The following is a 24181-nucleotide window of genomic DNA, read 5'->3' as shown; positions in this document are numbered from 1 at the left end:
CTACTCGCTGGTTTAAAAAAATTTCGAATTATTTAACTTCTTATTAATCAATTTTAATTGTAATTCGATAAAAAAATTAATTAAATCTATCCGCAAATTCTTTCTCGATTCAAGGATCTCATATTAGAGCACTTATTTTGCAACATTTTTTTTTTAATTTTCTTTTTGTTAAATAAATTTATCGTTTTATGAAAATTAAAAAATCGAGATTCAATTTATATCTTAAATAATTCATCACACCTATCTTGGTGGATCATCTGTTTCGATTGTCTCAATTAGGAGCCACTGAACATTGTTCATCTCACTTCCCGCAGTAGAAAACATGGTTCACACGCTAGGATGGTTCCAAATGAGGAACATTAGACATTCCTGATTTCACCAACTCACTAATTAATAAAATCGAAATTCTATCGAATATCCTTGTGGATTTACTATTACGATTGTTCTGGAGCAAAAACCACTTGACATTGTCAATTTCACAATCCTTTATTTTATCCAAACCGAAAAACGGACACCCGAGGACAGGCCCGAGATCTTTGAGATCAAGTATAGATGAAAACCTAAAGGAGCTACTAAAAGCAACTGGAGGAACTATGGTGGAAATTTTACACGAAACATTACAAAATTCGCTAGATATCCACGAAAGGACAAACGAGAATGATTCGAAGGGTGTTGTTTTGAAACTCATGGATCGATTCGTGCGGAAATTTTTGAGAGCAACATATTGAGATCTTTTCCATTGTCAATTTGTTCAATAAATCTTAATTACTACGATTCTATCCGTCGCTCAATTTCTCTGATAAGTTTTATTTTTATTCATTTAATTTTTTTTTTTCACGGTTACAAATCTTTGATTATTAATTGAATGAAAATTGTATAATTAATAAGGAAGTGGTCGCAAGGGTGATGTGTATAAAATTATTTATAGCTACTTGGATGGCAAAAACGTATGATTTATTTGCCGCAACGGCTCGAGTCACATGATCGTATGAGTTTGTTACAATCTAAAAAACACACATTACAACTACTTAAGGAATATTATTTCCAATTATTCGTACCAATGTGGAAGCTAACACCTGACGTTCGAAAGTAACGTGCGCGTATATCACCGAGGTCTTATTAATTTCGACAAACATTCGTATATGTATATCATGTAAGGCCGATCGTCATCAATGTTTTTTCATTTCCCTTTTTTTTTTTTTCAAGAAAAAAGAAAAATGAACCAAAAGAATGTTGCTCGTCGTTAAAATCCTAGACTAATTTAAAAAAAAAACAAAAAATACAAATAACGCCGTAGGTTTTTTTTTCAAAGCATTTAATGACAATAATATTATAATTATTATGTTGATAATAGATGATTGATCGATAGCGTTAAGCAGCACCAAATTCAAGTAGGTACTTTCAGCTCTCGCTAGTCAATTCCTTCAGCCTGAGGAGGTGTATTGAGCAAAAGAAAACGTTTATATGTATGTATGTTTGTTTAGGGGAAGTAAGTAGGTATATATAGTCGAAAAACAAATAAATAAACCAGCGAGGTAAAAATATAATAATAATCGTTTGTATAAAAACCTAAAATTAAGACTCACACATGAACTAATTATCTATTACAATATTAGTTATCTTAAGGCGATACCGAAAACGATCTCACGCGTATACGTGCACAGAAACATGGCGTCGTGGTATCAAATCGAGAAAGGCTTTCTCTCCGAATCACGACGAGTTGCTGTTCAAAAATCCACGAAATCGGTGATTTCTGACTCTGCCAATAACGGAGAAGTAACGAATGTCTCAATATTGTCAAACAAAAACGTGAAACAATAGATATAGTGGGCTAAAGTGGCGAGGTGGACTAAGCCTATGAGTAATGGCAACAACAAAGCTAGCAGATGAAACTTCCAGAACGCGAAACTACAACGGCTCAGCGAGTGGAGCGTTTCCAAGTCCTAAGTCCGAGAAGATGTTTCGAAGAACAGTTTTATTTTCAAATGCCACACTATATTCAAGAAACAACATCGTTCGAAACTTTTAAAGATCTTTAGAGCTTGATTGACAGTCACCGAGTTTAAAATCAATTTCGAAACAGATGAAAGACGGAATTTCCTCACTTTTGACGCCACAACGACAGCTGTGTTTTATGTGTTGAGATCGACTCTGACTACCCATGTATATGCAGTACCTACATTCCAGTATAAAAAGAGGACTAAACGAATAAAAGAAATATTGAGAAAGATGTTGCATATGACGCATGTGTACAGAAATAGAAACTGAATTAGGATTCTTTCTTTTACATCATGCATGATAATATTATGCATTTGTATCGGGAGGAAGAATATGAAAAGAATAATAATAGTAGTAGTAATAATAATAATAATAACCGCATTAATGTAATGGGCGTTTATGACGGCTAGTGTATATAATAATTCATACTGTAGAGCGTAGAATATATATATATACATATATATATATATACACACATATACACACATATATATATATATATGCATAATCGCAGAGTTTAGCGTTCTACACCTTATAGAATAGGGCAATTATTCTCTAAATGCGATGATTCCGTTAATATTAATAATTAATCTTCAGAATACAATTAGAGTTATTTAGATTACTTTAGTGCTTAAAATTACAGTCAACACATTCAACTATATTATTTAAACCACTGGGCGCCGATTCTTCTTTCTCTCTGATAATTATTAAGATTTTACGTACTACGAAGAGATATAATAGCTAGTATCGTATTATCATACATAAACCATGAAAAAGTGATCAACGCTCGCTTATTTAACATTCGCAATACTGACTGAAGCGTGATTTAAAATAAAAAGGTTTTGCTTGTCTTTGCTTCGTTCCTCTTTCAATCTTTACTCCGACGTTTCATTATGTGTATTATTGTTTACAATTACCTTAAATTCTAAAATTATGTAAATTTATCTATAAAGATTGATTACAAGGGTCTCGAAACGTAATGCGAGAGTTGAAATATCGATATCTAAAAGAGAGGAGAAAGAAAAGAACGGGCGGAAAATTGAAAACTAAGTACACTCGTGCTTGAAACTTTCACTCTTGAATTTTACGGATGTTTCAACTGGAAGTTTGATTTTTAAATGATTACTGAACTAAGTAAATTATATAAAATTCGGTTAAGCGCAGGTGAAGAAGAATTTAAATTAAAACTAGAGAGAAATTACATTTCAAACAGACAACGTCAGTTTGTTGACCCTTCAATACTAAAGTGATGATGACCAGTGAATAAATAACAGGCATATTGAAACGACGATCATTCTATTTTTCCTAATGATCTGCAAAGAAACGGTCTCGTTTTTATTCTGAAAAATATAGATACTTTCTCGCAATAATATCATTGTTATTGTACTAAACGTGCATTCGATCAAATTGTAACGACGATTTGATATTTTTACCTTTAAATTGCCTATTTTTATTTCACCTTATTTTTAATGTTCGAAGACAAAGACGAGAACTTAAAAACGAAAGAAAAAAAAAAAAAACTATTCAAACTACGACAAACACCAACAACGACGATGACGACAACGTTTAATCAGTTATTGCTGTACGCACATTTTGTGGCAGTTCAAACTTGATTTACAGGATTTTACTTAAAAACATACGGCGGTAAAAGAGAGAGAGACAAAAACAAATTGGTTTACAGCGAGTTGAAAAATCTTGAATAATTCGATATTATTTGTATATCGATTAATGTCAGATCATGAGGTAAGTAGAACATCTAGTAAGTAGTAAGTGTCGTATTGTGAACGCGTTGTAAAAGGGGCTGATTTTTTATCGGCCGCTTTACCCTATGTACAATACTAATGCGTAACACGTAGAAATGCATGGACATACTGTTTGCGTGTATCATACAGTCATTAAAAAATATCGTTATCTCCTCGGTAGTTTGGCAAGCGAGCGCATTGATGTCCCTCTCTCTCTTAAATCGCAAGGAGAGAAAGGTCGGAGGTTATCATTCCTGCCCAATTTACGTTTCATCTATTTCGTTGGACACGATAATTGTTAAGTAGGTAGTTATGGATATCAAGTCGTCCGTCCGTATTAACGGTTCCGGGAATCTTATCGCCATTGGGATAACGACAGGCTATATTAAAACGTAAAAACCTTAGCTACGAAAATATGGCTCGCAATCTTCTCCAGCGTGCTTCGATCAGCGATCTGTTCCTGGCTAATCCCAAGCCCAGTCCTATCTCGAAATCGAAATCCTTGTCGACGGGCATCCCGTGATTTCCTCCGTTGAGGCACGCGACGTCCGAATTTTGAGCAGACAAATTGAAAGCCCTCACGATCCTTAAGGCGGAAGATAGACGTGGCTTGCTGGTCGGCGAACTGAAGACAAGCCGGCGACTCTGCTTCTGGGAGTTGGCGGTGGCGCCGTTCTTTGTCCCGTTCCCGTTACCACTTCCGCATCCGTTTCTCTGACTGTTATTATAGCTATACAGGTGTTTAACTTTACGGCAAAAGGTGGATCGTGGAGGCTTCGCTATAGATCATTGTCGGTATGGTTGTGGCGACATTCCGTTACCAGGTGTAACGTAGTCCCCAATCATCAGACTTGGGTTGACTGGGTAGTGAGACGTGTTGCCGAGGACCAGCGATTGCTGGAAAGTAACACCAAGCTGTAGCGCGAAAGACACGCAGGCAGGCCGATACTTTAGTATTCTGTTTACACGGTTTTACGGGGGTCTGCGTTAAACCAGCTAGCTATAACGATATCCAAGGGAACATGGCACCGTTTTACACATGAAGTTGATAATTTTGAAAGATTTCTTTTTTCACCTTCGGCTCCTATCACCTCTCCTTGCAATCGGTAAGGGTCGCGAAACGATTTGAGGCGATAGAAGGTGGAGTTGAAAAACGAATGATTGTCTCTTTTGAAATTATTCCACAAGAATCGGTTGATGCGATAGAAAATCTTGGGTGTTTTTTTTTTCTGTTTGTTTTGTGTTTTTTTTTTTTTTTTTTAAGTACATGCGTACGAATTACGAAACTGAAACAGAATTGAGAAATATTACACGATACGAGCACTTGGTATTTCAAGAAATTTCAGAAAGAAAACATCATTGTTTGATATACCATTTTACTTCACTTCCCTTCGAACACGCCAAACCTGAGGTAAAGGACATCTAAGCCTAGAGAAAGACTAACAAAACTTGTTACATTGCTTTTGCGAATTTTCATTATCTGACCTGTAAGAATGACTTTGCCGAATTCTTTAAAGAAGATGTTACTTTCGTTTTTTTTATTTTTTTTATTTTTTTTTGTCTCTTTTTCCCGTTTTTCCAAATCGATTTTCACATCTACCACACACATTACTGTGGATAAAGAGTAGCTAGCTGGTTGAAAGCAACAAGGTTTGTTATACTAACTGTGGCCGGCGACGTAAACATGTTTGGTGTAATTCCACCACCTATAAGCTGTGCTGCCTGCGTGCTGGTTGCCGTTCCGCCTACTCTTCCTCGACCTGTACTCGATATTGATCCAGGATGTATGTTAGGCTGACCTCCTGCCACAGAGAAAAACGTAGGCCGTTAATTTTTACGTAATTCCAATAGTGTTTTCTTCCATATCGCTATTGCAGTTTATCCCCGACATATATCTTTCTCTGACACTAATATTGTGCGTATTATTTCAAGCTGTTGTTTCTTGTGAAAAGAAAAAAACAAGACGACAAAAGTAGTAAAGAATAAACCTAATCGTATCGTTCAACTTTACAGATTTATGAGAAATACTTCAGCGTGGTGAATCTTCGATTTGCTCGCGGTAAGGTTTCATTATCGAGAGGAGAGGATGCGATTTCTTTTATAGTAGCCAAGAAAAAAAAAAAAAAAAAATAGAATTAGGAAACATAAACAACTGCAAATATTGCAATAATTAAACTCGGAGCAAAACGTTACTCAGCAAGTTGAATATTATTCGAGGATACGTTTAACAACAAGGTATTGTGTAAAAGATCATTATTTATTTATAAATTCGCATTTTCCTGTGTTTACTTACAGATAAATTTGAAACAAAGAAAAAAAAACATAAGAAAAGTATACATGATACTCTACAAGTTACACCAGGATACATAAATCGACAAGCTTCGAGCGGTACTTGGGAAAGGAAAATTATTGACAGAGGATTGAACGTAAATCGTTCGATAATTACACAGCATTCAGAAATCATCCCTCAGGGTAAGGAACCTCATGCGTAGAGAATAACCATACTGGAGTAAGAAAAACAATAAGATGAGACAGCAAATACGGGATGAAAAAGAAGACGGGCTTTACTTCAAACAGACAAAGGGCTGGCTAATCTCTTTTATAATTTTCGACAACACAAACTACGGTTATCTGAACCAGCTCTTACCTATCGCTAACAAGTTATTCTGATTCACCGCCGAGTTTGTATCCATCGATACCTCGCCAAGACCGTTAACAGACATTCCGTTGACCATGTTAACGGCCTGTCGCGCCCCTTGAGCATCAAGATTTGTCCAGTAAGCCTCGCTCGGCGAAGTGTTGTTCAAACCCGGTGGTGGCTGAGCAGCTGCTCCCGTATACCTAAAGTACGGGTTCTTCAAGTCTAAAGTATTGCTGCTAGTTTCCATGTTGGTTCCTTCCAATTTCAGTTCTATCGTAACATCGTAAGATTGTCTGAAAGGTATAAACAGTTAAATCTTTACTACCCATGGATCAGGCAAGCAAAATATAATAGGAGTAACGTTAATAGAACTCTTTACCTTTTGTTTGCGATCAGTATAACTTTGCCAGATAAAAGTTGACCGCTCTTGCAAAATAGGGGATTTTCTAAAAGGCACCGAACCTGATACCAGTGAGTCAGCGGCTCCGTAGGTGCTGTGCTTAGCCAGACTTGTTGAGTACAACCAATAAATGCTACGTCAAACCAAAACGCCAATCCATGACAAGTGCCGCTTTCTAGTATGTGAAAATCGACGTCTATTTCTGTAAACGCAAAAACATTTCCAGTTACACCAAATTAAATTCAAGATTTTTTTCTGTAAACTCGGGTAGCGATGATGAGATCATTTTTGTTCGGTTACCTATTTTATGTAAATCAGTCTCATGTGCTGTCTGAAAATCTACAACATGTCTGACGGATTTTGCCATACATATGCGTATATCAAACGTATCGACTATCGGCTGTCTGAAGTACTCTTTGATGGCGTTGTTTCTCATCGCGGACAAATCAACGCCGTGAAAGCATGTCTGGTACCAAAAATTCGCCTTGTTAAATTGCTCCATGTACAGATTTTCGTCGGAGAACGGGGCAACGTGGAGATCCCCTCGAGATGGAAACATACGACCGCCTGAAAATGGTTTAGTCAGCTGAGCAAAGGTGAATGAGACTATATTCAGCCTTTGAAAACAAAGATAAACGAATGTAAATAAAAAACAAAGACTAATATCGTTCCAGTAAGCGGAGTTACAGTAGCATTTTTCAACATTCTCACCTGGGGCGAGCCACTTCTTTGCGTGAAGATAAGTCTCGAGCATTCTTTCGTTGTACAGCATGTATCCCATTGGTTCGCTGACCACGCAGTCAACGTGTTCAGGTAAATCGATTTCTTCAATTTTACCAGCAATTACAATTATTCTATCCGACAGATTATTCGCGGCAACGAGAAGTTCGGCGTGGTTGGCCATGTTGCTGGCCTCTACTGCGTAAACTTTTTTTGCTCCAGCTTGAACAGCAAAGAATGAAAGGATCCCGGAGCCGGCGCCAACGTCCAGAACAACCTTGTCCTTGAAGTCTGATATATTGCCCAGAATCGCCCGCTGGTATGTGCTTGTCCTTATGTAGTCCTGCATCATGTTTTGCTGCTGGGAAAGGTAGCCGTAAAATTGGAAATACTGCATCGCTGAAGACTCCTCTGTTCTCTCATTGAATGCCGAAACCCCTTTTCCATTTTTCAACTTTAATATGTTCGAGTGAAAGTTGCGAATATCTGTAATCATTCGTCATAAGTAATGAAATTTGACAAACCTTTATTACCGGCAGATGTAGAGGCGAGGAAAGCAAACCTCGTAATTAAACGATCAAACAAATATGATATCCGTTTACCTGTTTCGTTTGCAAATGTGAGCAAAAGGCTCTCCGTATCCAACGTGAAAACGTATCCTAGCGAAGCTACTCTCGAACATTCTGTGCTATGTGTTACTGGGAATTCTAGCAGTGTGATTTTTTCTCTGCTCCCTTGTTCATCTGTTGGAAAATTTCTTTCAATAAACTAATATACGCCCAAACAATGAGTCAGGGATATTCTGTTCGTTATCATAATCAAAGTGCACTTATCCTTTCAGAGATCGCAGAGAACAATGTATTGAAAAAAAATTCCCTTCTATAATTCGCAAGTTCACGTACCTATCAGCATTTACATATTCGTTTCTCAGGATTTTCAAACTTCTCTTACATAAAACTGTTTCTTCTTTTCATAATTTCAGAACAGCTAATTGAAAACTAATGGGACATAGTTTGACGAAGCAGTAATATTGATGTGATTTAAAAATTTCACCAATTACCGGTTACAAAGTAATAGCTACTTAAACTTTTGGAAAATTCACAATTCTCACGACTTGTGTGCACGTGAATTTCCTCCAGAATTTTATATCGTCAAATCTCAGAATGACGAACGTATCAATCGAAAAATCATGAGTCACGATTGCATTTCGTGCAAGAAAAGCTTTGATCCTGTTAAGTCATCTCTCTCATCTCGCTCTCTCTATGTTTCGCTCTCTCACGAATGATATTTCAAGCTTCGTTATCATTGAGGTAGATAAATATTCGGCTCAATCTTGATATTGGAATAAAATAGGGAATCGTTTAAACAATATCTGCAATCTGTTGCTTCTCCTGACAAAATGTAAATTGAAGAGAAAATATTAGAAAAAAAAAACAAAAAAAAAAAAAAAAACTGCAGCAAGCCGTAAATCTATTAGAAATCGAACAAATTGTACATCTTTTTGTCCATTGTTTTTTTTTCAACACGTCTTCTGTTTCTCACATTAAAAATTGTTCGAGAAAGCTCAGCGGTGATCTGGGTACGTATCGGATAAAAGCACGTGATGCGAATTACGGTATTTCCAAACTCGTGCTAAGGGGAAGAAGACGGGCGTCGGGCATCGACAAAGATGTAGGTTAGGTTCGGCGAGCGGGGGTAACGTTATTTCAACGATATTATTGATCGGGTTTAAGAGCATTAAGGGGGCATTACCTGGTATCAATTCGACGCTCAGTCCCTGGGGGTCATAATTGATGTTAAGAGTGACCGGCTTGTCGTATTTCAGCGTCGACTGTCCATTGTTTGACAAAGTCGATACTGTCACCGTGCGAAATACCTTCGCCATTTTTACCAACTACTACCTAAAACCGCGTGCGTTTTTGCGCGGCTCCTTCTTATAATACCGCTGTTGCTGCTGCTGCTTCTGTTTTCCCTTTCCCACCAAGAGTCCAAGGCTCACTCGCACTCACTCACACGTTCGCTCATATATCTGTCTCTACACCACTCGCCGGTCGTGATTTTACATGGATTTTACACAACTCCAACGGCGACGGGCCACGATTACTCAAGTCTATTATCACCGTTGCTCGTATCTCGGTGTTGAGTTGCGCGTGTCTCCTTCGGCTGCACGGCCCGTTTTTAGTGGTTTACCGGTTCCTGTTTCTCTTACTCGTTACGATGCACGGGTTACCCGCTCTTCCGAGGGGGTTCGGTTGGATTGTCTCTCCAGCTTCGTCGAAGATTTTACAATCGACGAATATAGGGATTCGTTTTATCTCTTCAAGTCGCGTCGTATGGACGGTAATTTTTTTCACGGTATTACTGTTGATTATAACTATCGCGTAAATCACTTGGGATTATTTCGTCTATCGGTGACCGACCAACCACCCCCACGCACACTTTTCAACACAGGCCAACATTCATTCGCTCCTGCTACTGCTGCTGCTCCTTTTAGCGTATATTTACACACGGGCTATATTGTGGTGCTTGATTCGTTGAATGCACGTACCTCCTAGGCTATTGATACTAATTGTGCTAATCACGCAAATCCAACTAGATCATTGCTTATCCACCGTGTAGCTTAATTTCAGTGGCTTAGCATCACCTAGTATTTTCATACATTTTCGTACGTTCGAACGGAAAAATGATTAAGAAAACGCGATGGTTCTTCTTTACCGACGTGAATTATGCGGTAGGATAACCATATGCTGTCACATTGGTACTCGATTCAGCTACTTGTTGTAACTTCAAAAACACACGCTGTACAGCCTATGAGTAGTCTTAAATTCTACCGTTTTTCCAGTCAGTAAAATAGTTGAGGTAGAATCACTATTGTCGGTATGTCAGTTTACTTTATCGAAATTATAGAATGTCTAGTAACCGACTAAGCCAAAAATATTATATCTAGAAGTTAGAGACCTATGTGAAGTTGGTTCATTATTTGCTCCCACACGGTATTCAAGAAAAACAAACAAAACGTGTTGGGCACTTACACCCCAGTAAAATGGCGCCAAATTTCAACAGTGTTCGGAATCAACAGATGCGTTCTTCAGTCAACGACCGATGATTACTCGATCCGTTGACTAAAGATATATTCTTCAATCAACTGAGTCAACGCTCGATCGAAATGTCCATGCAGTAAACAAAGAAATTACACACGTGAAGTAAGTCTAGCAATTTGAGGTTAGAATCTGGTAGTGTTGTCAATCATGTTTATAGATGAAAAATAAAAACAGAATAACTTGAAAGAAACAATTTTTATCACGTTTGTTTTGTATATCTATTTCAATTTATATTTCTCTTTGTTTCCATAGAATATGAATAAGAAAGTCTTGGATTTGTCAAGCTTAACTGAATTCGTCCTCCACTCGCTTCGTTCGACGGACGATGTCAAGAATATTCTAAGGTCGCAATGCGAAGAAGTGAAATTCGTCCTCGCCCCATGGAATCTGGAGACAATTGAGAAGCGACAGATTGACCAAGAATCGTGCAAGTGCCTTGGGGTAAGAATGTATATTCGTTCTCTTTCACTGACAAAAAAAAAAAACGAACTAAAACAGCAGAAGAAGACTGAGAAAGCTAATATTCATTTTCCTATTTTTTGTTGTTGCCACGATTTAATTCAGATCCCATCGTTGGAGGATCATGTCAACGAAATAGCTACCGGTATAGACAGGGCGGTGACGCAAGCTCGTCAACTTAGAGAAAAGCTTGCGATTAACGTTCTGGCGGAGAAAAAACTAGCTCGCAAGCCTAGCGTGAGTCAAATATATGCTTCCGGCTCAAGGGTGACGGCTAGCAAAACGAGGTTGTCCGATTCTAAGGGAGGAAAAGAGAATGGCTGTAAGCCGTCCAGCGATACGAACAAGCGAGCAGTAACTGAGCAGTGCGATATTGGAATAAGACAAAGAGAGCCAGAAGAAGTAAAGTCAAATGACACTTACTGTCCTAAGAAAAAAATACCTGTTAAAAATCAGTTTCAAGTTCCGAAAGCGTTGAATGAGAAAGACATGAGGACAAAAGTTAGCAAAGGGGATAAAAAATCTTTCAGTGAAACATGTCAACTTGGGAGGAATCGAACCAGAATATCAGAATCTAAACAAATTGATAAGAAGCTAATATCGACATCTCCATATAATTTACTAGCTGCTGCTTCGAAAGCGGATCGAACGTCAAAGGGAAAGAAGAATTTCATTGCCGCTAATAAATCACGTATAAAAAATATAGAAGCTACAAATACAAGATCGCAGGCTGTGATGAAACGAAGTAGCAGCTCGTCGGAAAAATTGGTAAAGAATTAGTACATTCAATAATTTGAATTGCTTGAAATTTTCAATCGAAAATATCATCTGAGTCTTGCCGTCTACTCAGAATTAATCTTCAATTTTATGTACTCAGATTCACAGCTCCCACAGTTTGGCAACTGAAAAATCTTCAGACTCATCAATTTCTGGCCCTGCCTCGGCTGCTGAGCTTGAAAAATTGATCAGCAAACTGTCCGTTGATTCTGATACCCGCCTGTCAGGGCCAAACGAAAATTCAGAAGCTGCAAACTGCCCTGTGCACGATAAAAACGCTCCAAAGTATGTCGAGGAAAAGATTTACACAAGCATGGATGTAACGGAGGGTTTGGACAGATTTGGAGTACCCTCGGACCTCGTCAAACTTCTGAAAGTTTATCACAGCTATTTCAACAGGCAATCGACGAGTAAAATGGCAAACGACAAACGAGGCGAGAAAGCTGAGCACAGATTTCTCACAGAATTCCATACGATGGTAAGGGAGTCTCATTTCATTAATCTCTCAGCATACGTTTATTACCCAATTTTACTCAATGCATATACTTCAGAATCATGATAGGGAAAAATTATCAACCAGAAGAAAGCTGGATAATTTGTGTAAGGATTTTTTACCTATGCTGAAAGAGTCGTGCAACAAGAGCATGGATTTTATAGCACTGAGTCAGATTAAAATCCGTTACACAAATTTGGATACCACTTGTAAATTGCTCGAAATACGCAACTTCAGCCCCTTAAAAAGGAAAGTCTGCAACATGATGCAAAATCGTTGCACTAAGAGTTTAATAGAGAGAAACAGGACCTGGAGATTAAATGCTGTTTGGAATGAAGCATGTATTCCAAATTTCAAAGGTAATTTGTCATATGCAATAAAATACCTCTCACATTACATGTCATATTATTTTTTTCACTGTTTACAGAAATGTCTCGGGTTTGTTATATACGATATGCGAACAGAAATCAACTGCTTGTATTGTTTGAGCTCATGCAAAGGATCCAACAACTCAAATATCAAGCAACATTGGTGAATTTGTTAAACAGCGAAGTAGTTCCCGCGATACGGGACACCTTAGAACCAAACAGCGAAGAATATGTCGAGGCGTACAAAATGATTTCGATCATATCAAACTTATTACACCAAACCGTTCCAGTTCTGGTCCGAACAGATCAATAAAGCAAAAGTATTGCAACGAAATTCATTTCAATTTGAAGATTCTTCTATAAAATGAATATGTAACTTCTAGCTTACAATTAAGGCCAGAGGTGAATTGCTGCTAAGAAAATAAGATTGATGTGGTTTCCGTATTTATATAATACTCGTGCAATTCCTATACTGATTTATCGTCTGAAGTCATATTTTTCTCATCAAAATGATATTTGAACAACGAAATAAAAATCCAGAAATATTAACGTTCACCTGAAAAGTATTAAAATTAATGGAAAATGTAAATATGTCTACAATTTGTACAGTGAATATGGTTTAACGTCGTTTCATGATATGGATAATTTTGTTTGAATAAAAAATGTCTTATATTGTTTGTAATAATTTGGTGAAAATCAGTAGAAATTCCGATTACAGTTTCTTAATCACTAAAGGTCGCGATAAACCGGAAGTGAAATGCAACTCATTAAACAAATTTTTCATCATGGAATAAATTCTACGAACTTACTATGGCAATTTCGTAGAATCCGTGCCATTTCTTTATTTCTGCGTCAAATGAAAATTGATTTGAGTGTTTTTGTTTAGAATTGTGTACAGAATGCAGCCGTTAAACTCTTTTGGGCGTTTGAAATACATGCACTTTGATTTGCTGATACATATTTGAGAATCGGATGGGCAATCGTGCGATATAAGTAGGTGTATATGTCCTTACAGCGATTGGAAATAACTTCTGACGTGCGAAATAATCAGCAAGAAACGAAAAGGGAACGTTTTAAAGTGAACAGCATACTCAAAACATAATTTCTCTATGAATTTAAGAAAAATATTTACAAATTTAGTCTCTACCGTGGCAATGTAAGTACGTAACGGTTGAATCGCGATCGACATTTGTTTAGAATTCGAAAAAAAAAAAAAACAGTTGCAGGAATGGTGCGTGACAAAGAATGTTTGGATTACGATGAACTGTTTATTTGATGATCACTCGCCAAAGCCAACCTCACGGATCGTGTTGATTACGAAAAACCGTTTAGTTAAACATGCTGTCTACAATTTCGAAAAGCCGAACGCGACCGAAACACGTTGAACTCTTCGACCTCCCCGAAATCTGTTAGCCCCTTGAAGGTAGCGCTTCAGCAGCGCCATTCGTGTAAAAAATTTGAATATTTGAAAATAGAATCCTATTGCGAGATATCGTAGGTGGCGCTCGCAGCGGCGGGCAGTCAGTTACAAACAATCGGATAATACGATACAAACTAATAAGCCGGCAAAAGTGTGAGAAAATGTCAGATAGAAAAAATCATAAGCCAAAAAAGTTACGTAAACGGAGTCAGGTGAGTTTATTTATCGAATATTCTGTAGCTTCAAGTTACATAATTCTGAATTTTATTCTTAACCTAACTTAACTTAAGTTGAATTTCTCTTGAAATAATTTGAGGTATTAATTGTCATCTGTGATTTTTCCCTAGGATAATTCCAGCAGCAACAGCTCCGAAAGTACTTCTTCTGCGTCTTCGGACGACGAAAGCAATGCACAGAACTTGAAGCCAATCAAGGATTATTTGGTGGATCGTAGAGAACTTGCTCGTCAATTATTCATTGCCGTCAAGGGGGATAAGCTGCGCATGATGCTCCCACAAGTCTTGAAAGTAAGCACAATGAGAATTAGTCGATAGATATAAGTCCAAAATCCAAAACAACTAATTCTGTTTTGGCAATAACTTCCTTTTAGAAAATGGAACAGAACGAGCTCGAAGAATGGTGTGCAAATGAGCTGAGCGGTATGTCCAAAGCACGTATCTTGTCTATACTAAACGGACAGCCCTTGCTCCAATCATCGGATTCTGACGACACCGATGATTCTGGTAGGAAAACATATTTCTCTCAACATCTTGACAGAATTCACTTATTTGTGGCGTCTATTCAATTCAGGTCCTTCTTTGGAAATAATATCCGACACCGAGGAATGGGGAGATGCGTCAGATTTAGATGCGGTGCCTAGAGAAGAGGTGCAAGCACCAAAGAAGGGACTTGGGTCCAAAAAAGACAAGCCAAAGTCAAAACTCTGGTCAGAAAAAACGAGTAAAGAGAAAGCTAAACCCAGGGACATGCAGAAATATAGAGTGAAAATGGAAAGCGACTCCAAGACGCATAGATCCGGGGCGGAAGTAATCGTAAAGAAAGAAGCTGAATCCGAACAGTCCAAGGAAAAAGACGGGGAGAGTTTGCTTGATCTTTTAGAGCTGGAAATGAGAGCTCGAGCCATCAGAGCGTTGATACGCAAAGAGGAGGACATAATCCCGACCAATTCTACCACTGTTATGACTGCCCAGAGTAACGTTTCAAACTCAGGTTCAAGCTCAGCTGTGAATTCGAAAGCAAGAACCAGGGACCGGAATCTGAGTCTGAAGGTAGTAGAGGACAAGCTGCAGGAACTGGACACCATCATGTCCGGACAAACGAATCAGGAAATACCCGTTGAAGAAGATGTTGTGCTTGTTCTTCAGCCGACTACTACCATCGAATTACTGTCCAGCGAAAGTGACGGCGAAGGCGGTCAAGGAAAGCGCAGAAATCAGAGACTGGAAAACGAACGTGTACCGAAGAACGGCGTTGCGAGTTCTCAGGAGAACAGCGGTGGTGTGGGGAGCAGAAAACTAAGCGAAAGCCAGGATTCTGTTGCAAGAGAGAAGAGCAAGGCATCGACCGAGCAAAATTCCAGCCCTGTTGCTGCAACAGTAGAAATTATGGGAAAAGCGAACGTCGGGAATGCGGAGATATCGGCAGAAACGCCCGTGAAAAAAGTGAGCACAGAGTTGGAAACTTCCAGGAAGTTTAAAAGAAAGACGAAGGACAATTCGACGACGATTGAGAAAAGTAATCCCGTGTCGGAGACGCAATCGTCAGGTAAAAATGACGGTAACCTCGCTTCCGGGGTTAAGGAAGAGGCCCCGAAAGACGCGAAGGTGCCGGAAAGTTCGAGGCCTGAAATTCAGCACAAACGGATGGAAGAGAAGACGGAAATTCCGTTGGCCGAGAAGACTGAACGAAAACCGGAAGCCGTGAATCCGCGCGAGATCGACGAGGACAAGTCGACCGATTTAGAGATAGTGATAGACCTCGACGACTATCCTGACGACATGGAGGAGCCGGAGCCCGGCGAAATTCGGAATCCCGTGCAAGTCGAGGAAAAGAGACCCGAGTCTTCGAAGGATGAAGCGAAAAGTGACTCCAACGCCGCGGAAACTTGGGCGACGCGTTATTACCAAACTGAGGACGTCCAAAGCGTGATAAAGGAGTCAAAGATCCAGTCCGAGATCAGAAAGAGGCTCAGAGAAAGGCAGCGACGCGCTAGGCTGAACAATTCCCCGGGTTTGAACACTGCGCAAAATATGCCAAACGCCCATGTCGTAGAGAAAAGCGGCCCTGAAAAGAGCGAGAGTCCGACTACCGGGTCTGTCGAAGAATATCTCGCCCTAAGAAACGTCGAAACGGTGGCTCCTCGCGCAGAGTCCGCGAAGAGCAACGAGGTTGACAAATCTGTGGAATATCAAATTTCCGACGGTCAAACTGACGCTGAGAGTATTATTTTAACGACGGCTGAGTCTTCGGCTACAGGTCATGTTGAGAGGAAATTAGATGGCAAAACTGAAGTTAGCGAGGACCATTGACAGTGTAGATTTATATCGTTCGTGACGTGTTTGAAGTTTCGATCGATCGAACTTGATCGAAAAGTCTTCCAATGGCAAACGAAACTGTGGATCAGTGCAATACTTGGACGTAGTTTCCCCATTTTCGACACCGAAATTTGAATTCTTGATTCAGCTTGATCGATCGGAACTTCGTGTACAATATTCACGTATTAACTTATAATTTATTCCACTGTACAAAATTTTGTATCTAACAATGTTGTTGTGTTCAACTTTCGTGTTATAGTGATCTTTTTATTACAATGTTTCGAATTGTTGAATTCAATCGGAATTGAAGTCGGGAAAAATTCCTATAGCAAGCTGAACGGAATAATGTTTAGCAATGCATCCACTATTTTTCTCACACCTCCGAAATTCCTTCTCAACAACCATAAGATATTGTATCTAAAAATTCCCTCATTCCAGCAACAGCTTTCGGATACTCGTTCTAGTTCGTAAAAAATGTTATCGACATCTTGCCCGTCGATAATTCGAGTGATTTTTTTTTTTTTATCAGATAAATTACTGAGACTAAATTCCGAAAACTCAAATATGAGGAATCGTCGTTTGAATTAGTACTGACAATGATTGTAAACTACGTTAATCTACCTGTTAAAACGATGATCAAAATTTCAGTTTTGAAATTCGAACCGTGGCGATGGAGTTGTTTTGATTGTTGTAATTAGTTTCCCGGTATTCCTGTAATGATTAACGAGCCGAATTTCTCTGAACCTGAGGTTTCGCGAATTCCATCTACCTGTGTGATTCGTGGTTTGTACGTGTGCGTGTATACACAAGTTACAAGACACGCGTGGTATGAGCGGTGTATAGTATCTACCGAACTGTAATTAATTCGTGTGATAATTACAGCGGAACTTCGAAGTTGGCATACATATATGTATATGTATATACGGACGTATTGTACCTACTCTCCCGATTGTTTATCTGATAATTATACACAAATATTCATTAATAACAAGCCTGAGTGTGCGTATATACGTAGAATATGCCTCACGCGTAATCATCCGTATAATTGATTACCAAGCTGCACCTTCAGAAAGGGCTTCATAGTATTCCTACAGCTATGAAATCCTTAGAGACATTAGTTATATAGTCGTAATAAAGATGTAAAAAAAATTTTTTTCAAATGAGGGGTGAAATGAACGATTGGAGGGAATGGGAATTAGTTTGAAAATTCGATTGAAACTGTCTAATACCCGTCTTATCGTAGGTATTTTTGTAATCATTCCAACAGAGTAGCGGTTTGACTTTCTTCTCTTCTGCACACATGAAATATTATTGTCGAACTCGACTTTCTAATAGAGATTATTGCCTGCAGTTCAACTCGAGACGAAGATAAAGCCGCATAACGTGTCCTTTTGGATGATGCGTATCGCGTAACGCTTCGTAATAACACACTCGAATGTGGTAACTGGCATTATAAGTGCCACGGTGAAATATTATTTACTGCAATATGCATTTATACATAAGCAAGTCTGTTGCGTAAAAGTTTCTTTCGCTTCTCTTTGCGGGAATAATGTTACGTGTTCAGGTGCAGGAAATTACCAATGAAATTAGTTGAGTTACTATTAGAAGCAGCGCAGAAAGTGCGTAAATGTAAGCCTGATGATAATGTGTTTTTCATTCATAATATTAACTCGCATGTGTAAAGAAATACCGAACTTGACTTAATTTTTAAACGAATTTTATGTTAATTTAATGAAATCTCGTGAAAAATTTCGGTTACAAGACGAAAACTCGTTCTTATATTTTCTCGCATATTTTTATTTAATATTACAGATGTATACAATCTTATTCTTAGACTAGGTATTGTTCTTACACTTAAAATACAAGACGATCTATTGATTTATTTATCTATATTTGTATATTTATAATTTTTCTTTACCACCGAGATCCCTGAAATTTATAGTCTAGATTTTGAACTCTTATATACAGAATTATCAATTTACGTAAATTTATCCGAACATACGATTTTAACAAATCAAACATATTTTTTCGAACATTTTTAAGCGATAAGCGAGATAAATTTACATCGGTGAAAATGAAAAATAATAAATATCAGGATATCGTACAGAATTTTTCAGAGATATCTTATACTTTATACGCATTTCACAGTGATCTTATATATGATAAAATTGAGCAAAATTTAATTCGAACGTAGTAAAAAAAAAAAATCAGTATAAAATTAAAAATTTACGTAATAACTTTTGAGGTCCGCAAATCAGAGTTACCTTACATAATTTCCCTTCTCCTGAACATTCGTATCAAAATTCATTTATCAAACAGTGAGAGAAAGATGCGGTGAACCGTACTGCGAATAATCTCAAACTTCTCCTCTTCTGTAGTGAGAATATATATCTTCAACGCTGCGAAATTTTTCAACGCATCATTGAGAGTGCCAATATGATTTCCAACAGAAACGTGACTGGAAATGTGATCACGAATTCGTCTCGTGCTGCAACACCGTTTATCCTTACAGGAAGACTTTCCCCTCTTCTAAATCGGCGTGGAAAGCGGGTGGATTTTGACTCAGGATTATCGTGATCAAGTATTTTTCGAAAGTATCTGTCAAGCCTTTTGTAAATTATTCGCATGAATTCGTCACTGTTTTCTTTAATACGTGATTACGATTGAATGGACGATATGTTACGATTGAATTTGTCATAACGAGAGTCGACTCTGTCGGTAATGAAAATATGCCGCCGCAGCGCCATGTCGAACCATGCCATATTTAATTTTGAACAACCTTTATCGTCGTATTTTTTGTAGTCCATCTGTTGATCGTGAAAAAACTAAAGCTTGACAGCTTGCACCGAATTGTCAGTACTCTCAAATCGACATAATTAACCATAAACTAATCCGGAAACAACCAAGTCCTCAGCGCCATCTTGTTTTACACATCGCAATCACAAATTCACACAGTTCTCGTTTACCTTTCTCTCTTTGCGTAAAGAATCAAAAAAAAATCAAAAAATAATCGCAAACATGCATCGATATAAGTGCCCGATAAAATCTGGGGTAAAAGAAACGATCTAGGGAAATTATCTAGTGATGACCGAAGGACTCGAATCCGTGGGATCCCCCGAATCCCCCACCGTATCCACCGCCGAATTCACCACCCTCGTGGTGATGATGCTCCTTAACGAATACCGGGTAAGGCTCCTTGACGACGACGGGCACTTTCACGGGATACGGAACTGGCTTGTGAACGGGGTAGGGGACCTTGTAGGGTACTTTTACGGGGTAGGGAACCTTGACCGGCACCTTGACTGGATACGGAACGTGTTTCTCGACGGGATAGGGGACGTGCTTTTCGACGGTGACTGGGTAAGGCGCCGGGACGTGAACCGGATACGGCCGATCTACGTGAACCTTGACGGGATAGGGAACCGGGACGTGGACCTTCTTCTCCTTGGTTATCGTTATCGCCGAGATGTGACCCTCGTGGATGCCGACGGTGTCGCCGCCGCCCCCGAAGCCGCCGACGCCGCCACCGAAATCGTGCCCTCCGAAATCGTGGCCCCCGAAGTCATGGCCCCCGAATCCCCCGTAACCCAAATCCAAACCTCGTTTTGGCTTTGACTTATCCTCGCTCGGTAAAGCCGATGCCGATTTTTTCTCGTCAGCTGCCTCCTCGGCTATGCATGCTGCTGAATACGCCAGGCCCAGCAGCAAAATCACCTGTACGGAGGAATGGGGATTAGTTTTAAATTTCTTGTAGTGTCGTTTTAGAAAAGAAATCGAACCAGGAAAGTTGTACTACTGCATCAACAAGCGGCTAATTTCGCGCACTTTGATAGCGTTCGTCTAACTGCTTCCAGCTGGGATGCATTTCAATATCGTAAAACGTTGACCAGTGATATTTCAAATTCTTTTTTATTTCGTTATTCAGGTCACTCAGAAACCACGTAACCGATAAAATCGAGAATTTACTCAATTGTGAGCTTGAAAAAATCATCAAAATTCGTTTAATCACTCTCCAGATATCGTTGGACAAAAATCAATCACCGACACAGACTCAGAAGACCATCCGAACAATTGTGACAGGTGATTTTCTAGATTCTTGATACTTTGATATGTAGTGCAAATTCGACTTTTCATTTCTTAGACGACTATGAAGAAGAAAAAGAATAAGGGAAGTTAAAAAACGTATATTATGCCTGAAAGTATAGAGGGAAGCTAAAAATTTCAAAATTAGAAATAAAATTCTTGCTGCAAAACCTAATTATCTCAATGTTGATAGAGCAACATTATTTTTTTTTTCTCCGTCAAAATCACCTCCGACTATTTTCACAGTGTGTTTTGATGATCCTGTTCTCAATCGACATGACCCTTCTTGATTCGAACGGTCTACTAGATTTCGAATAAATTTCTTTTTTGAAAACTGAGTGCTTTCTATTTCAAGTCGTTTAAAAGTAAAAAATTTGCACAAAATGTGGTGTTTATTTATTTATTTATTTATTTTTTTTTTTTGTTCTCTTACTACTTTGCAACTCAACCGTTTTTACTGAAAAACGGACCGACGAACAGAAACTATTAATATTGCGAGAGTATAATAAATGATGTGAACCAAAATCCAGATTGGAAAAAAAAAATTCTGTACATGCTTGATTCAAAAATATACAAATAAAAGTCAGGAGTATGCAGCCCACCTTAAACTTATCCGCGTAGTTTCTCATGTTGTTTGAATGGGCTTCACCACGTCTCAACTCCGCGTTAAGTCTGCACAGTGTATACTGAATTAAATTCTATCGAATGGGGTTCCTTTTATATAGGAAAAGTCGAGGCGTTGCCTTCCTCCCCGTCTTTCCTTTCAGTTGCAGCAGCAGCAGCAGCAGCAACAGCAAGCTAGCCGGTGGTCATCGACTCGAACGGATTAAAAAAAGGCGCATTGCGGATTGAGGAAATCAGAATTTCACATAAAGCTGGTGTACATATCGTACACAACACGTCACATAGTTCGAGGTACGTAATATGCACCTACGGCAAGTGCAGTCGACTGTACAATGCAGGTAATACAAACCACGGGAAAGTACATATCCTATATACGTTGTACATATGTCAGGTCATATAACGATCTATCGGAGCAGCGTATTTGCAGAAAGATAAAAATGGCGGGAAAAATTGTTCTTCCAATCTCGCAATTCTTCTTTTCGTCTTCTCTTCGTCGTTTAAAAAATTTCCATAGTTTGTGCTTAACTGCAAGCTGAGTGAAGTTCCGTTTTCTACAAATTTTTTCCTGCCTGCATCTAATATTGTCGTATTTCCGAACAAAATTTGAATAATGGCGGGAAAAATTTTTCTTCCAACATTACGATTTTTCTATTCGTCTTCTTGTCGTCCTTCAAAAAGTTTCCACAGTTTGTACTCGACTGCAAGCTGGATGAAATGCTGTCTTCTGCAAATTTTTTCCTGCGTGCATATAATATTGCTGTATTTCCGAACAAAATTTGAATAATGGCGGGAAGAATTTTTCTTCCAACATTACGATTTTTCTATTCGTCTTCTTGTCCTCCTTTAAAGAGTTTCCACAGTATGTACTCAACTGCAACCTGGATGAAATTCTGTCTTCTGCACATTTTTTCCTACCTGCATCTAATATTGTTGTATTTCCGAACAAAATTTGAAAAATAGCGGGAAAAATTGTTGTTCGAATCTAGCGATTCTTCTTTTTCTTTTCTCGTCGTTTAAAAAGTTTCTATAGTTAGAACTTGTCTGAAGACCATGTGAAGTTCTGTCTTCTACAATTTTTTTCTACTCGACCAAATACTTATTGTATTTCCGAAAGAAATTCTGTCCAAGAATTTTCAAGTTTTTCCGTACAATCTGTAATTATTTGTTGGTTTCTCTTGTTTTTGGCGATAAATTTTGACACCTAAAAAATTTCTGTGCAAAACTAGCCGCAGGAAATCGATCCGCAAAAGAGAAAATAAAGTAAGAAGAGGAAATATAATATGTTACAAACAGCAGCGGTGACCACAACCGATTCTAACCTGACTTGTGTCAGGATATATATACATATATGTAAGTAACGTATACATGCATCTACATATATACGAGATTATAGGTACACCCATGTTTCTCAGAAATTACCGCTGCACTTTCTTCCAGCGCAGATCTGCACTGCAGGCTGATGACAATCTTCCACGTATATGTATATACAGACCTTATATACCTGCTTAAATATTTTACATCATTAGAAACCGTTGTATTCCTGTAATGGGTAATAGAACTGCATCAAAACATGGCGCTGGCACGTTAACCGATCTGATAAAGTGGAAGGTTGAATAATGTATGAATTATAAACGCCTGCTAATTGCTGGGTTAATAATTCATACGTTTTTTATTTATACTTTTTATGACAGTAGTTGAGACGATTATAACAATTTTATCCATAATCAAATGACACGCGTATATAATCTTTAATTGGATGAAAAAGAGAAAATCCTATCGCAAGTTACGTTGAATTGAATGAATTGTAATGATTCTGTTCGTAATTTATTGCAATTTGAATTGAACGTTTCAAATTTTAATTTATAATAATTTTGAGAAGAGAGAAAACTTGTAACAGTTTTTTTTTGGGTTGCATAAAATTTTCACACTACAGATTCGTAAACTAATCGATTTATCAATAATCATTGAAAAAGTATTTTTTTTTTTTTTTTTTGAAGGACAAAATTTTCAACGATTCTTTGTTACAGGTACAGTTTATCGTAAAAATTGGCTAATTAAATTTTTGACCGAGACTGAGAATAATGAGAGAGAAAGAAAGAAGAGAAAGGAAAAAAAAGAAGAATTGTAAAACTATTCCGATCGCGACAGTACGAAACGTGGGAAAAATACGCAGGCGTCTCTTTATCTCTCATAGGATAGAATATGTTATATATAAGTGTGTATAAATATATATGTAGGTGCAGAGAATGCAAAGACTGTTAGAGAGGTGAGATTCGGCACATATCCCCGCAGGTTTATCATGTTCATCGGGATGAATAAATTTCCATACGATATGAAAAAGGCGAATACGTGCGGCTTCTGAATATCTGAAAATAATACCTCCTTTCTTGTATGCGTGTGTATTTTACACTCGCCATTTACGTCTGGCTCTTTGTGAAAAGAATAAACAAAAAAAAATCATGAAAGGAAACGCGTTTTTTCATCGCCATTATCGAGCTTAATTACAGGACAGAAGTTACGGTATGAGATGAACTTTGAGTTCTTCTGAAAAATAAGAACGACAATTGTAACAACATTATCGCATGATCATCAAACTCGACAACTTGCAGATCGTTATGTTCGATGTCGAGTTACCAGAAGCCGGTACGTAATCCTTCTAATTGCACTTTCCTGAAGCAGGTTATATACACACGCACATTCATTGCCCCGAGACTTTCATCGCATTATGTTTTAACATGACATTGTGCAACTGTTGGTGCAATTATTTTAGAGACATCGGGAATCTCCGCGATTCGTTAAT

The 24181-nt window shown here is 38.2% G+C and overlaps 4 protein-coding genes across 8 annotated transcripts; 2 read left to right on the top strand and 2 right to left on the bottom strand.

Annotated features, from left to right (window-relative positions):
* Positions 1–1523: 1523 nt before the first annotated feature.
* LOC124304682 (histone-arginine methyltransferase CARMER) lies at positions 1524–9755 on the bottom strand. 4 transcript variants are annotated; one of them, XM_046763205.1, is made up of 8 exons: positions 9254–9755; positions 8104–8244; positions 7493–7987; positions 7082–7348; positions 6761–6983; positions 6388–6674; positions 5406–5542; positions 1524–4655 (listed from the first exon to the last, which is right to left on the bottom strand). In XM_046763205.1, the coding sequence occupies exons 1-8, from the start codon at positions 9384–9386 to the stop codon at positions 4527–4529; spliced, it is 1812 nt and encodes a 603-aa protein (XP_046619161.1). In that variant the 5' UTR covers positions 9387–9755; the 3' UTR covers positions 1524–4526. The 4 variants fall into 4 exon arrangements, with proteins under 4 accessions (XP_046619161.1, XP_046619163.1, XP_046619164.1 ...); XM_046763207.1 differs by having other exon boundaries at positions 5447–5542; positions 9254–9754; XM_046763208.1 differs by having other exon boundaries at positions 1524–4637; positions 5447–5542; positions 9254–9751.
* Positions 9756–9774: 19 nt separating this feature from the next.
* On the top strand, positions 9775–13417 carry LOC124304683 (uncharacterized). Of its 2 annotated transcripts, XM_046763210.1 has the most exons (7): positions 9775–9841; positions 10565–10704; positions 10855–11043; positions 11167–11829; positions 11939–12316; positions 12390–12690; positions 12759–13417. In XM_046763210.1, exons 3-7 carry the CDS (start codon positions 10858–10860, stop codon positions 13010–13012), a joined length of 1782 nt encoding a protein of 593 aa, XP_046619166.1. In that variant the 5' UTR covers positions 9775–9841; positions 10565–10704; positions 10855–10857; the 3' UTR covers positions 13013–13417. The 2 variants fall into 2 exon arrangements, with proteins under 2 accessions (XP_046619166.1, XP_046619165.1); XM_046763209.1 differs by lacking the exon at positions 9775–9841 and having other exon boundaries at positions 10504–10704.
* A 781-nt stretch (positions 13418–14198) lies between these two features.
* LOC124305083 (microtubule-associated protein futsch) lies at positions 14199–18487 on the top strand. Its single transcript, XM_046764099.1, has 4 exons — positions 14199–14331; positions 14467–14646; positions 14730–14862; positions 14930–18487. Exons 1-4 carry the CDS (start codon positions 14281–14283, stop codon positions 16666–16668), a joined length of 2103 nt encoding a protein of 700 aa, XP_046620055.1. The 5' UTR covers positions 14199–14280; the 3' UTR covers positions 16669–18487.
* LOC124305084 (uncharacterized) lies at positions 18479–21433 on the bottom strand. The gene is made up of 2 exons (XM_046764100.1): positions 21360–21433; positions 18479–20388 (listed from the first exon to the last, which is right to left on the bottom strand). Exons 1-2 carry the CDS (start codon positions 21384–21386, stop codon positions 19753–19755), a joined length of 663 nt encoding a protein of 220 aa, XP_046620056.1. The 5' UTR covers positions 21387–21433; the 3' UTR covers positions 18479–19752.
* Between the last annotated feature and the right edge of the window lie 2748 nt (positions 21434–24181).

Source organism: Neodiprion virginianus, chromosome 5 (genome assembly GCF_021901495.1).
Source record: "Neodiprion virginianus isolate iyNeoVirg1 chromosome 5, iyNeoVirg1.1, whole genome shotgun sequence".
NCBI classification, from domain to species: Eukaryota; Metazoa; Arthropoda; class Insecta; order Hymenoptera; family Diprionidae; genus Neodiprion; species Neodiprion virginianus.
Note: the sequence above shows the minus strand (reverse complement) of the source record. Positions and strands in the feature narration are given on the sequence as shown.

Bases quoted from the DNA above. Each gene is read 5' to 3' on its own strand.
- LOC124304682 (XM_046763205.1), bottom strand. From the start codon at position 9,386: ATGGCGAAGGTATTTCGCACGGTGACAGTATCGACTTTGTCAAACAAT. The intron at 8,245-9,253 runs GTAATGCCCCCT...ATTTTCCAACAG, and splicing joins GAGCGTCGAATTGATACCAG to ATGAACAAGGGAGCAGAGAA. The intron at 6,675-6,760 runs GTAAAGAGTTCT...TATACCTTTCAG, and splicing joins ATACTGATCGCAAACAAAAG to ACAATCTTACGATGTTACGA.
- LOC124304683 (XM_046763210.1), top strand. From the start codon at position 10,858: ATGAATAAGAAAGTCTTGGATTTGTCAAGCTTAACTGAATTCGTCCTC. The intron at 11,830-11,938 runs GTAAAGAATTAG...TTATGTACTCAG, and splicing joins GCAGCTCGTCGGAAAAATTG to ATTCACAGCTCCCACAGTTT. The intron at 12,317-12,389 runs GTAAGGGAGTCT...CATATACTTCAG, and splicing joins TCACAGAATTCCATACGATG to AATCATGATAGGGAAAAATT.
- LOC124305083 (XM_046764099.1), top strand. From the start codon at position 14,281: ATGTCAGATAGAAAAAATCATAAGCCAAAAAAGTTACGTAAACGGAGT. The intron at 14,332-14,466 runs GTGAGTTTATTT...ATTTTTCCCTAG, and splicing joins AGTTACGTAAACGGAGTCAG to GATAATTCCAGCAGCAACAG. The intron at 14,863-14,929 runs GTAGGAAAACAT...TATTCAATTCAG, and splicing joins TGACGACACCGATGATTCTG to GTCCTTCTTTGGAAATAATA.
- LOC124305084 (XM_046764100.1), bottom strand. From the start codon at position 21,386: ATGAGAAACTACGCGGATAAGTTTAAG. The intron at 20,389-21,359 runs GTGGGCTGCATA...TCCTCCGTACAG, and splicing joins ACTACGCGGATAAGTTTAAG to GTGATTTTGCTGCTGGGCCT.